General features: G+C 37.1%; 1 protein-coding gene across 4 annotated transcripts in view; it reads left to right on the top strand.

Annotated features, from left to right (window-relative positions):
• Positions 1 to 14052, top strand: part of fhod3b (formin homology 2 domain containing 3b) — a 214824-nt gene that overhangs the window by 194052 nt on the left and 6720 nt on the right. For 3 of the 4 annotated variants that reach the window (XM_067402384.1, XM_067402374.1, XM_067402375.1), the window contains 6 exons: positions 3783 to 3941; positions 5083 to 5265; positions 7550 to 7669; positions 9940 to 10101; positions 11074 to 11264; positions 11542 to 11734. In XM_067402384.1, coding sequence (XP_067258485.1) covers positions 3783 to 3941; positions 5083 to 5265; positions 7550 to 7669; positions 9940 to 10101; positions 11074 to 11264; positions 11542 to 11734 — 1008 coding nt within the window. Of the gene's footprint in view, positions 1 to 3782; positions 3942 to 5082; positions 5266 to 7549; positions 7670 to 9939; positions 10102 to 11073; positions 11265 to 11541; positions 11735 to 13619; positions 13729 to 13944 lie in introns of all 4 variants that reach the window. The other variant, XR_010896554.1, reaches the window with a different exon arrangement.

The raw sequence follows: 14052 nt of genomic DNA on the forward strand, positions 1-14052 counted from the left end.
CTGTTACGTGGGTCTCAGAGTTTATGTGTGCTCTACACTAAAACATGAACTGCACCGTCATTCCAGGTTGTTTAACATTTGATTCTTTTTCACGTACAGAGATAAATCCCTGACTAAATAGAATGAACACTGATGTTCACCATCACGGGTTTTAAGTGTTGGAGATGAATTGTTGTTGTTAAGATGAAGATCTATCATATTTGGCTTGTTCGCTCTTAGATGGTGTTTCAGAAATGTAGCCTGCATGGGGTTTCCTCTCCTCTCTGCTCTGAGCAACCTTTTCCAGCTGTTTTTCATTTTCGGCCCATTCTCCCTCCCTTTTTCCTCCTCTCCCCCCAGTTTGGCAGCAGGCACCAGTACCATCATGGCTCTGCTCCTCCAGAAATATTCTCCATCAAAGTCCCAAAATAGCCCTCAGGTGCTTGCGTGCCTTTTCTGCAAGTAAACATTAAACATATCCCGTGTTTTGTGTTCATATCACAGGAAGCCATTTTTAAGGTAATTATCCACATTAAAGAAATGCCTTTCCTATTCAGTTCAGTGGCCAGCGTGAGAGTAAGAACAGGCTGAAGGATTCTTATTTCGTATTTGGTGTGGGGAATAGATGTGTATCTGTATAGTAAGCTCAGCAATGAGCGAAGCAGCCTTGTGGGAACTAGAAACATCATCAGTGTTATGATTCTATTAATATTTAAGTGGAAACCATGTTTTTTTTTGTTTGTTTGTTTTTTTATGAATTTAAAATATCATTTATTTGAAAAAGATTTTTTTTGTAACAATGTGTAAGTCATTTTTTACTGTCACTTTTGATTAATTGAATGCATCCTTGCTGAATAGAAAGGTTTTAATTTCTTTGAAAGAAAAAATCTTACTGTCTCTAAACTTTTAAATTAGGCCTATACCATAAGGCTGTGTGTCCACCAAAGTGTTTTTTTCCCACAGCTAGTGTACTTTTCCAATTGTTTTCAATGGAAGCGCCACATTTTTTTAAATGCCAGGAGCGTAACGAGGCGCTGAGTGCTCAGTGTTTTTTACTGGTCGCCTCGAGTTGAAGAATATTCAACTTTGAGTAAAATGCTGCGCTTACGTCAATAATGTAATCCAAGTACCACAATATAAAAGTAATCTGATTACTTTTGGGTTACTTCAAGGTCACAAAGAAAGAAAGACAGAAAGAAAGAAAGAAAGAAAGAAAGAAAGAAAGAAAGAAAGAAAGAAAGAAAGAAAGAAAGAAAGAAAGAAAGAGAAAGAAAGAAAGAAATAGCATTTTTAAATTTAATTTTAATTATTTCTTCTCAATTTCTGCAAGTTTTTAAATGTCTGAACATATATATATATATATATATATATATATATATATATATATATATATATATATATATATATATATATATATATATATATATATATATATATATACTGCCCTCCAAAAGTTTGGAAACACCTTAGTGGGGTTTTGGACAATATTGGCATGAATCCTTTTTAATTTGTGAATATTGGCACTGATAAGGGACAACACAAACTACGAAAACATATTTTATTACATAAACTGTTTATACATTTAACTGTTCATAGAAAAAAACTTAAATTTTCGATTCAAAATATCTAGCATTAGCAGCTATCTGACATAAACTGGGTTCTAATTGGTTCATTGTATTCTAAACATAATTAGCACAATTGTTGAAGCTATTAAGGTGTGCTGACCCAGAAATCTTTTACAAACCTGGGCCAAGTTTAAACCAGTAATCAGGCATCACAGCTGGCAAAGGGGCATGTCTGACTTTGACATGTATATATTGCCATTATTATGTAATCAAAATGAAAATGATTATTGCTGGTCTTCAATGATAATGTCAAGTTACTGTAATGTATTTGCACCAAAAAATAAGGATTTATGCTGATTTTGTCCAAAACCACACTTTGCCAGGGGTGTTTCCAAACTTTTGGAGGGCAGTGTATGTGTGTGTATATATATGTGTGTATATATATAATATAATTTTTTTTTTTTTTTATCTGATAAATTATCTATTGCAATATTATTATTGTTATTCTTGTTTAGAGCTTAAAAATGTCACATCAGATCATAAACAAACTGAACACGCTTGGATCAAACATTACTGTTCATGTTTGTTATGCTTTAATTTTAATGTTTAGCAATCATGTTTTATTTCCACAACTTGGGAATACACAGCCCTGAATATCCTATATATGTAAAGGGCTATACAGACATCTAGTGGCTACAGTATGGTATTACAGATTATTTTTGTAGTACTTTGATAAAGAAAGCGTTTATGTGGCTGGAAGGCAGAATTTGCACTGTACAACCATGTTGTTTGCATTTTCTTCTTTGAAAACAAAGTAGCAGGAACATTTTCATGAATTGAAAGGTTTTTCCCCACGGGCAGCATTGTTTCAACTAGCAGCAGTGATTCAAATCTGCGTCTGAGGAGATTGTGATAGCCAGCAGCCATATCACCCTGTAGCCCAAGACTGGTTGCCCACTGAAGCTAAGCAGGGCTGAGCCTGGTTAGTACCTGGATGGGAGACCTCCTGGAAAAACTAGGTTGCTGCTGGAACTGGTGTCAGAGAGGCTGTTGCATCATCCATGTGGATGCTGCACATTGGTGGTGGTTGAGGAGATTCCCCCTTCCGTATGTAAAGCGCTTTGAGTACCAAGAAAAGCACTATATAAATGTAAGGAATTTTTATTAGAATTATTATTATTATTATTGTAGACGGGTGTTATTTGCGCATGCACCAGCGGGTGGCTCACGTGAGTCATCACTGGCAACAGAACCAGGAACTACTGTATGATCAAGCAGCGCTTAATATGGTGTTATTATGGCAAAATAATGATTTATTTAGTTTAAAATGAAACCATTGTAATCCTGATTGTATTCCCCCTTTTTTTCAAAATGTAACTTTAACGAATTACAGTTACTGGATTTTTGTATCTGGATTACGTAACACCGTTACAAGTATTCCTTTACTCCCCAACCCTGGTAAACAACTTCACAAACAACAGTATTTTTTTTTTTTTTCCCACCACACAGTTTCGCTATTTCTGTTACAAATATTCCTATTATCACAGAAGTACTGGGATAAAAGTAGCAAAGTAGAGCAAATCACCTTTTGAAAGTAAATTGGTGCTTCAAATTATGATTGTATCAATTACATTGTTACAAGGTGGCGACAAGTGACTGTTAAAAAGTGTCATTGATTCATTCAGTCGAATTTTTTTTTTTTTTTTTTTAAATGCTGATTCATCCAGTAATGAAACCAAAGAATTATTTATCAGCAAGTCATTGAATCATTCATTCAACCCTCACCCCCTTTTTTTTTTTTTTCTTTTTAATAATTCATTCAGGATAATTAAACATTTGAAATAGATTGCAACAATTAATATTTTGTCAAAATCTCTAGTAAATTGCATGTTATTTTGTTGTCTGTTCAGAATGGTGGGAGAATCGCAATCTCCATTTGAAACTAAAAATTCCTGATTCCCAGTTTATCCAGAATCATGCAGCTCTATTTAAAAACACATAAATTGAGATATGATGTAAATGACAAAAATCTCTGAATTTTCCTGTGATGCATGAATGAGAGAGAGTATAAAAAGTGTTTCCACAGATCCCCCCAAAAAATCTCTTTTTCCCCTGCAGAATACAGTTGTATTTTGTCTACTGAAGCTAACCAGCCAACCTTGACCCATTTTTAACCCATCACAGTACCATCACTGTGAATAACTTTGATGATTAATCTGTTTATATATCTGATTTCAGAAAACGGCAGCAGACGGGAAGCGTCAGGAGATCATCGTTCTAGATTCCAAGAGAAGTAACGCCATCAACATTGGCCTGACGGTCCTGCCACCTCCTCGCACCATCAAAACAGCGATCCTCAACTTCGACGAGTACGCCTTGAGCAAAGAGGGCATAGAGGTAACACTGCCCTGGTTTAAAATCACATTCCGTTTCGCAAATTATGACAAATCAACCACAAGTAATGAAGCAAATTCGACATGATGAAATTATTAAGAAAAGCTACAATAAAACTTAATACATACGTTCCAGTTATAAAGCTAGTACAATGCATGGTTACACTTTAATCCTGAGAATGCCAGACAGGTTACCATGCAGAAAACACATCTGTACTTAATACTAACCTTGTTTTGAGTCCACGTGAGTCAAATATTCCTTGAACCGCTCTACAGTTCGCTCTCGCTCTCTCTTTCGCTTTCTCTCTCTCGTTACATCAATCATTCAGGCATTTATGATTATCCCCAGACTGCAACATGAAAGCATATTTTTACCAAAATACATGGCTCTCTACAACTGTGTTCAACAAGACAGAGACATACTGACTGTAGCCGAGTTGGCAAACAAAAGGCATGGAGTCAAAGCTCGTGTCCAAAATAACTCAGCCTTTCTGCCCTGAGAGCATATACGTTTACTTTGGGTTTCCACAAAACCAATAGATTTTACCCTTAAAACTGTTTAGCAAGTTGGTTTGGCCGGCGAGTCGAAATATTATGTGGATTTCCTGCAAAACTGAAGCATTTTTGGCAGCGGTCATATAATTCATCTCAAAGATTAAAGGTTAGCAAAATGCTTCATTTAGCCTGTTGCAGCCCATGATACAGATCTGAGGTAAATGTCTCAATATCAGTTTGTGAATAATAGAGCTCCCATTTTCTCATAAAATCTGTAATTTTTTATCTTTCGTCATGGGAAAAATGGATTAGAGTTTTTCTCTCCACCCTTTTTTATGTCTCTACAGAGAGCATTATATTCACACTGACAACCACAATTTATGCTTCTCAAGATTTTATCAGAAATTCTGTTTTGGTCAGGAGAAATGATCTTTTTATTCAGTTATGCAACAGAAGGAGGTTGCCCCAAGCAGATGAAATAGGTATCATTTTCTAAATTTTTGCGTAATGCCGTGTCTTTCCATGTGTTGTTATTCATCAGCGCTCAGATGATTTATTGAGCGAATGCCTTTCTAGGGGTGAGTCCCCATATACAATGGCTTCTGACAGTGATACTAACACTCCCCGCTGGTTTTCGTGCTCTTTCATAGAAAATCCTGACGATGATTCCTACAGAGGAGGAGACGCAGAAGATTCAGGAGGCCCAGCTGGCGAACCCTGACACTCCGCTGGGCAGTGCAGAGCAGTTCCTCCTCATTCTGTCCTCCATCAGTGAGCTGTCCGCCCGCTTGCAACTTTGGGCCTTTAAGATGGACTATGATGCTTTAGAGAAGGTCAGCCTCATGTTTTGTTACTCCTTTATACAAATGAAATGAAAATATATGGTGGTTTGGGATCAGTTGCTTTTGACCTCTCCTCTAAATAGTTCACGCAAAAATGAAAAAAATTGTCATCAATTACTCACTATCATGTTGTTCCAAACCCGTAAGACTTTAGTTCATCTTTCAAACACAGATGAAGACATTTTAATGAAATCTGAGAGATTTCTGAACCTCCATTGACAGTCCACACAACTAACACTTGGATGCTTCAAAAAGTTCATAAAGAAATTGTAAAACTAACCATATGAATCGATCAGTTTAGTCCAAAATTCCTGAAGAGACTTGATCGCTTTTTATTCACATATAAAAAAACAGTCGGGTCTCTTAAGAAAATTTGGACTAAACCCTTAAGTCATATGGATTACTACTTTTTTCTTACTTTTGATCTCTTTAGGGCTTTTCAGAATTTAAATATTCTAAATCCTGGGTTATCTTGCTTCAAGTTTCACACTGCTCATAATTTATCCGGGGTTAACATTTAATCCTGGGTATTCGTAAGATGATGTTTCACATTGTACAATCCTAAACCTTGAGTTAACATTCTTATTTGCATAATTGTGAGTCAGTATCCCCCGGGCTAATTTCGAGCTACAGGCAAAAAAGTGAAAAATGTCAATTTTGGCCGAATTTGAGATTTTCACAAAAAAAGTCTAGTGATCCCAATGCACCAAATAGCAATTAAACATCTAAAAGTATCTTTATTTGTATGTTTTCTGAGAGGAGTACTTTTCCTTTGTCCATGAAAAATGCAGTTTTTCTCTGCTCACCTCTTGACTACTGGCGCTTCCCTCAGCATATTCCCTCAGATATTGTTTTAAAGCGCAGCATTTGTGAATCTTCATAGCGAATCTCACTCGCCCTGACTGACAGGTCCGATGTGTGCGCAAAAAAAACTCCTCAGACAGCGCACAATCCAGATATACACAGAATTACAGTATTTCAAAATATCTGTCTTGGCGAGTATTCACACAAACATTATGTGTTATGTCTTAAATTAACATTTCGTTAAGTTCTGGGGAAAAACATCTGATGTGTAACATTATTATATCTGTAGGTCTTAATATATCTGTTTAATCAATTGACATTTTTCCTCTATAACGTTGAATTTATTGTTTATATATAATGCGCAGTGTTTCTGTGACTGTCCAAATTAGGCAAATATGAGTACGCGATTGGTTGTCTGTTGCTAAGCGTCTAGTTGTAACATTCTAACACCGCATTGTTTCACATTTTACAAGTTTGGCACCACAATGCAGGGTTAACACCGCAAAAGCGGTACCAACCCTGCTTCAGATCAGGATTTCATAACCCCGGTGCTAACCCCACTTCTTGATTACAAGTGTGAAACATTCTTTTACTCGGGATTAAAAGTGGTGTGGAACGACAGTAACCTGGGTTAAGCACAGTGTGAAAAGCCCTTTTATTAACTTTTTGAAGCGTCAAAGTGGTAGTAGTTGCATAGACTGTCAATGGAGGCACACTAATAGGATTTTGGCAATATTGCGATTAAACTTTACCTCATGTAAACACAATACTCTGATTATGATTATAATCGTAGTAACAAAAATCGCAGTAAACTATGCAGTGTATGCTCATTTTAATCGTAATAAACAGGCATGTAAACACCGTAATCGCATTATTACCGCTGAATGAACTCCATGACATTATTCTGAAGTTTTCCCTATACTCTGAATTGCTAAACCCTGTCCACACAACTTGCTGCACAGTCTCTGCTCCTCATCTCCCTATCTTCATCCAGAGACACGAAGAATGCAGCGTTGGCAACCCCAGTTACAGCAGCATTGCTATGTTCATCACGGCACTGAATAATATCCAATACGTGCATAGAAATATGTTTTGCGTTTGATGAAAGTAGATTAAAACAGTGGCCAGTAACACACCTACTGTATGCGAGTTCATTATTTGTGCTGTGGGGTATGCGAATAATGGCGGTAAAAATAATCACACTTCTTAGTATAATCAGAATAATTACATGTAAACGGAAGTGAAGAGGTTTGCTCGTGTCATGTAAACATCTTACTGTGGTTAAGTCCTTATTTTTGATTTATTGGGAATAATCACATTATTGGTGTCTTGAGTTTCTGTATTATTTTATGAACAATTTTGGTACTGTTTTGGGACTGCACTTACTGTTGAGTTTAAAATCTAGATCCTGAAGCAAAACCACCACTCTACAGGCTATTTATTTCTAACCCATTCTGTTTCTCTTTCTCAGGAAGTAGCAGAACCACTACAGGATCTAAAGGAGGGCATGGACCAATTAGAAAAGAATAAGACGCTGCGCTACATCCTTTCAACTCTGCTAGCTATTGGCAACTTTCTCAACGGGACCAATGTGAGTGCCAGCAAAGTCTGCAGCTCTTCTTTCAAGCCCTAATCTCTCCATCTCCATCTGTCTTTCTTTCTGTCTGTCTGCCGTATTCGCTTAGATCTTAATAATGTTAAAAAGTCTGAAGGAGATAAACCTGATAAGGTGGTGGGTTTGGCATGAAATCTCTTTTGTTACCGTAAACCATTGAGCATGGGCAGCAGAACAAAGTCAGCAAGAGTCATGTCACATCCGTGGGGATTTCTCCATTCCCAGCTCTGTCGTGCCTTGCAGACTTGCAGACAGGCTTGAGATTCTGTTAATCATATGTTAATGAAGCATTGGTCAGAATCATCATGGGAGCTGCACATAAACTCTGCACACGTTCAAAGCGCTCTTATCTTAATGCAACTGATGCTAATCAACTAAACTGCATCGGAATAATGTCAAAATGAGCCCTTTTTTAGGAAATGATTTGATGATGGACCAGATCCAGAGTGACTAATGCTCTCAAGGTGCATGTGATTTTCCACATCAGAGGTCACTGTATCTGTGCATATTTACACATTCAAAATGATCTGATATGAAACTTTGAGTTTTGTCTTGTGAGCGTGCATTACGCTTTTCATGGTTTTCCTCCCTTTTCTTTATATTTTAAGACCAACTGTTGCATAATTACTGCACTTGTTTAACACAATTATGTACCTATTTTTCACTAAATATGAAATTTAGCCTAATATACAACATATGTGTATCATTCTGTAATGTATAAACAGTTTCAGCAGGGAAATATTAAAGGGTTAGTTCACCCAAAAATGAAAATTATGTCATTAATGACTCACCCTCATGTCGTTCCAAACCCGTAAGAACTCAGTTCATCTTCGGAACACAGTTTAAGATATTTTAGATTTAGTCCGAGAGCTTTCTGTCCCTCCATTGAAAATGTACGTACGGTAGACTGTCCATGTCCAGAAAGGTAATAAAAACATCATCAAAGTAGTCCATGTGACATCAGAGGGTCAGTTAGAATTTGTTGAAGCATTGAAAATAAATTTTGGTCCAAAAATAAAAACTATGACTTTATTCAGCATTGTATTCTCTTCCGGAATCCTTTCCACTGAATTGATTCCATTGAATCCTTTCATCTGTCGGCCACTTGCTGAAATTTCATTGCATTAACTCAAAATGGTAATCAGTAGTTTGTATGGCCCCCACATGTTTGGATGGTGGATGGTATCCTGGGGTATTTCCTCCCAGATTTGGACTAGGGCATCACTGAGCTCCTGGACAGTCTGTGGTGCAACCTGGCGGCATAAAAACATAATGTCCCAGAGGTGTTCTATTGGAATTATGTCAAGCGAGCATGGGGGCCATTCAGTGGTATCAATTCCTTTATCCTCCAGGAACTGCCTGCATACTCTCGCCAGGCATTGTTGAACCCAGGACCCACTGCACCAGCATAGGGTCTGACAATGGGTCACGGTGCCGGGCAGTGAGCACAGGGCCCACTAGAGGATGTCAGGCCTTCAGGCCACCCTCATGAACTCTGTTTTTTATTGCTTGGTCAGAGACATTCACACCAGTGGCCTGCTGGAGGTCATTTTGTAGGGCTCTGGCAGTGCTCATCCTGTTCCTCCTTGCACAAAGGAGCAGATACCTGCTGATGGGTTAAGGACCTTTTATGGCCCTGTCCAGCTCTCCTAGAGTAACTGCCTGTCTCCTGGAATCTCCTCCATGCTCTTGAGACTGTGCTGGGAGACACAGCAAACCTTCTGGCAATGGCACGTACTGATTGCATCCTAGAAGGAGTTAGACTGCCTGTGTAACCTCTGTAGGTTTCAGATATCGCCTCATGCTACCAGTAGTGACACTGACCCTAGCCAAATGCAAAACTAGTGAAAAACAGTCAGAAAAGATGAGTAGGGAAAAAAATGTCAGTGGCCTCCACCTGTAAAACCATTCCTGTTTTGGGGGACGTCTCATTGTTGCCCCTCTAGTGCACCTGTTGTTAATTTCACTGATTAACAACCCCCTCTGCTACTTAACTGACCAGATCAATATCCCAGGAGTTTAACTGACTTGATGCTATTCTCTGATTAAAAAGTGTTCCTTTAATTTTGAGCAGTGTATTTAAACTATTACAGAAATATCAATATATATATATAATGATATTCGCAGTAGCTACCTATACCACATTTAAGGGGAACAAAAATACTAAATACTACTACATTATTAATGTTTGGGTATATTTTTTCTAATTTATTTTATATTGATGGCGTGATTGTTTGTGTTTTCAGGCGAAAGGCTTTGAGCTGAGTTACCTAGAGAAAGTTCCTGAGGTGAAGGACACCGTTCACAAACAATCTCTACTGCATCACGTCTGCTCCATCGTCGTGGAGAAGTTTCCAGACAGCTCAGACCTCTACTCTGAGATAGGAGCCATCACTCGCTCTGCTAAGGTTAGCATAACTAACTACTATACCATATACAAGACCATCACCACTGATTTTAATGCAAGCCAGTACTTTTCTTTGAACGTTTTTGTATTTCTGGTCTTCCATTATATTTGATATAGAGATGGTTAGCAATGATGGAGGGTGGCATCAGGAAATTAATTCCAAATCTCAATGACAACTATGAGTTTTTGCACTCACTGCTAAGGAATGAAACACCTACATGTAAAAATAAAAGTTTGAATTTTTTTTTTTTTTTTGAAAGTGGTCTCTTATGTTCACCAAAGCTGTATTTATTTGATTAAAATCACTTTGGTATGGGGAATTTTGCCTCAATAAACTTTTAATTTACTGCTTATTAATAGTTAGTAAGGTAATTGTTGCAGTGTTTAAGTTTTGGATTTAAGGATGTAGAATATGGTCATGCAGAATAAGGCATTAATATGTGCTTTATAAGTACTAATAAACAGCTAATAAGCAACTAGGTAAAAGTGAGAATTGTTCCCCATACTAAAGTGTTACCGTTAATACATACATCTATATATTTAATTATAGATGACATTATCAGCATAATAATTTGAGTGAAAAGTTGAAAGAAAAGTTCCAAATGTGCTTCGATGGAAGCAAGAACCTTTTGTACAAAGCAGTGATCAGTGTCACAAATTTGCTTATTTGATTAGTGACCATAAATAGTGCAGAATCTTACATATTTCTTGTTATTTTGTCTTTATAACATTTCTTTGTTTTAAATATTTCAAAACAATGTTTATTTCCAGTTTTAAATTAGATTTTAAATCCCAGATTTTCAATATCACCTCAGACTTTTGGACCCCAATGTACAAACAATGGCAACGTGCCACATGCAAAGAATGAAATCAAGACATCACAACTCCATGCGTTGTTGCTGAAAGTAAATCACTACTTGTGAAGTGAACGGACCAATCCTGAGACACCCTACTTGATCACTGTCTTCTCCAGGTGGACTTCGACCAGCTGCAGGAAAACCTATGTCAGATGGAGCGCCGCTGCAAAGCATCCTGGGACCACCTGAAGGTCATCGCCAAACACGAAATCAAACCAGCCCTTAAGCAGCGCATGTCGGACTTCCTCAAAGACTGTGCGGAAAGAATTATCATACTTAAAATTGTGCATCGCCGCATCATAAACAGGTAATGATCATTAAATCTGTTCACACAAATCCAAATCCAATCTATGAGAATGAAACAAGATACTTGAAATCTGATCTGACAGTTTAGACTGAGAAATATATCCAAAATCTGGTTTCAAATCACCTACGAATGTGGATTGGATTTTGTGTTTAGTTGTTCAGACGTCAGATATTCCAAAAACAACATAGTTTTTGCTGCCTTTCTGACCTAAACCATAGTGGTGTTGAAGAGATTGTTTGAAAGTTATGTAAAGTGAACGTCCCCATTTGATGTACAGGTTTCACTCATTCCTGCTGTTCCTGGGCCACCCACCGTACGCGATAAGAGAGGTGAGCGTCCACCGCTTCAGTAAGATTCTGAGTGAGTTTGCACTTGAGTACCGCACCACCAGGGAGAGAGTTCTGCAGCAGAAACAGAAACGAGCCAATCACCGTGAGAGGAACAAGACCCGGGGCAAAATGATCACAGAGGTGAGTGTGAACAAACTTCAGTAGACATTCCATTCAAATGAGTTGTTTGACAGATACGCACATTTTATGGAAAACAATATTGGAATATTTCATTTTTTAAAGGGTTAGTTCATCCAAAAATTAAAATGTCATTCCAAACCTGGATGTGTATACATACGCACACAAAAATAATTTTTGAAGAACGGGAACTCGAAAAAACATTTTTCAAAATATCTTTTTATTAACAATATGAGGTTGAGTAAATGATGACAGAACTTTTATTTTTGGATGAACGATCCCTTTAATATTAAAGGGTTAGTTCACCCAAAAATGAAAATTCTGTCATTTATTACTCACCCTCATGCCGTTCCACACCCGTAAGACCTTTGTTAATCTTCGAAACACAAATTAAGATATTTTAGTTGAAATCCGATGGCTCCGTGAGGCCTCCATAGGGAGCAATGGACAATTCCTCTCTCAAGATCCATAAAGGTACTAAAAAAATATTTAAATCAGTTAATGTGAGTACAGTGGTTCAATATTAATATTATAAAGCGATGAGAATATTTTTGGAGCGCCAAAAAAAACAAAATAACGACTTATTTAGTGATGGCAGATTTCAAAACACTGCTTCATGAAGCATCGGAGCACAGATGAATCAGCGTGTCGAATCTGCTGTTCGGAGCGCCAAAGTCATGTGATTTCAGCCGTTGGCAGTTTGACATGCAATCTGAATCATGATTCGACACGCTGATTAATTATGCTCTGAAGCTTCCTGAAGCAGTGTTTTGAAATCGGCCATCACTAAATAAGTCGTTATTTTGTTTTTTTGGCGCTCCAAAAATATTCTCGTCGCTTTATAATATTAATATTGAACCACTGTACTCACATGAACTGATTTAAATATGATTTTAGTACCTTTATGGATCTTGAGAGAGGAAATGACATTGCTTCCTATGGAGGCCTCACGGAGCCCTCGGATTTCAACTAAAATATCTTAATTCGTGTTCCGAAGATTAACGAAAGTCTTACAGGTGTGGAACGGCATGAGGGTGAGTAATAAATGACAGAATTTTTGGGTGAACTAACCCTTTAAGGGGAAAATGGTAACACTACAATAAGGTTTACATTTAAGGTTTTTCATTTTCATAAATGTTTAGAGCATTTATTATTATTCTGGATTGACGTTAGTTTAAACAAAATACATATTTAAAAAGTTGTATAAATCAGTTAATGTACTATAAACTAACATAAATTAAAGGTGCAGTAAGTGATTTCTGAGAAACGCTGTTGAAAGTGGACTGGACCGAGCAGCACAACACACTTGTAGCCAATCAGCAGTAGGGGGCGTATACACTCATTATAGGGGAGGAGAGAGCGTGAGCAAGAGAGGGATTTAAAGAAAGACTGTAGAAAGAGAGATGACTGAGAGACATTACAAAAGAGAAAAGGTCAGAGGCATATCACTGAAAAAAGAAGGGTTATGAACAGGCAAGATTTTAGGACCCGCATTAATATTAGAAAAGCTTCGTTTTGTTTGTTCTTCCTTGTTGTTTGTTTATCATCTTCACTTTATTTTTTCAGTTAAGCATTATTTTGCTTTGCTTTAATTATGTTAAAGAGACATTCACTCTTGCATTGTGTGTTTATGCATTTTGGGGGCGGAGCAATGATGGGTGGGGTTTGTTTGAGTTGATTTCAAATATCAACAGAGTTTCTCAGAAATTGCTTACTGCACCTTTAACAATGAACAACAGTTAAAAACTGTTCATTGTCAATTTATGATACCCAATCTAATTTGAACAAACTGAACCTTATGCAAATTGTTACTAGAAAAGTGGTTAATTTCTGGATCAATCCTTTTAAAACATTTTTAGAACATAACTCATTTACTCTGGTGTTTCAGACATGAACATATATTCAGACATGAATATATTTATGCTAATAAGACCATTGATTCAACTACATCTCATCATGAATGTGATGACACAGGGTGGATTATTCAAAAACCAACTGTAAGTTAAAAAGAAAAGACATAAAAGTAACTGTGCTTTTATTATCCTGCTTCAACTAATGTCTTGTTTGTTTGGGGTCTCTAAATTTTGACTCAAATTTCCAAATCTCTGATTTGAAATCTGTTCTATTGTCCTGTAATTAATGTACAGAAAAGCTCTTTTGTCCTGGTTTTCCCTCTCATTTCTTAAGCTTTTTTTTTTTTTTTTTTAAAAAAGGAGGACTGAACAAGCTGCTTAAATTCTGTGCTTCATCATTGCACCACTAGAGGGAGTCATTATATTTCCTGATTTTTCCAGTGTCTCATTCAGCATTCTCTTTGATAT

Source organism: Chanodichthys erythropterus, chromosome 2, assembly GCF_024489055.1.
Source record: "Chanodichthys erythropterus isolate Z2021 chromosome 2, ASM2448905v1, whole genome shotgun sequence".
Taxonomy (NCBI): domain Eukaryota; kingdom Metazoa; phylum Chordata; class Actinopteri; order Cypriniformes; family Xenocyprididae; genus Chanodichthys; species Chanodichthys erythropterus.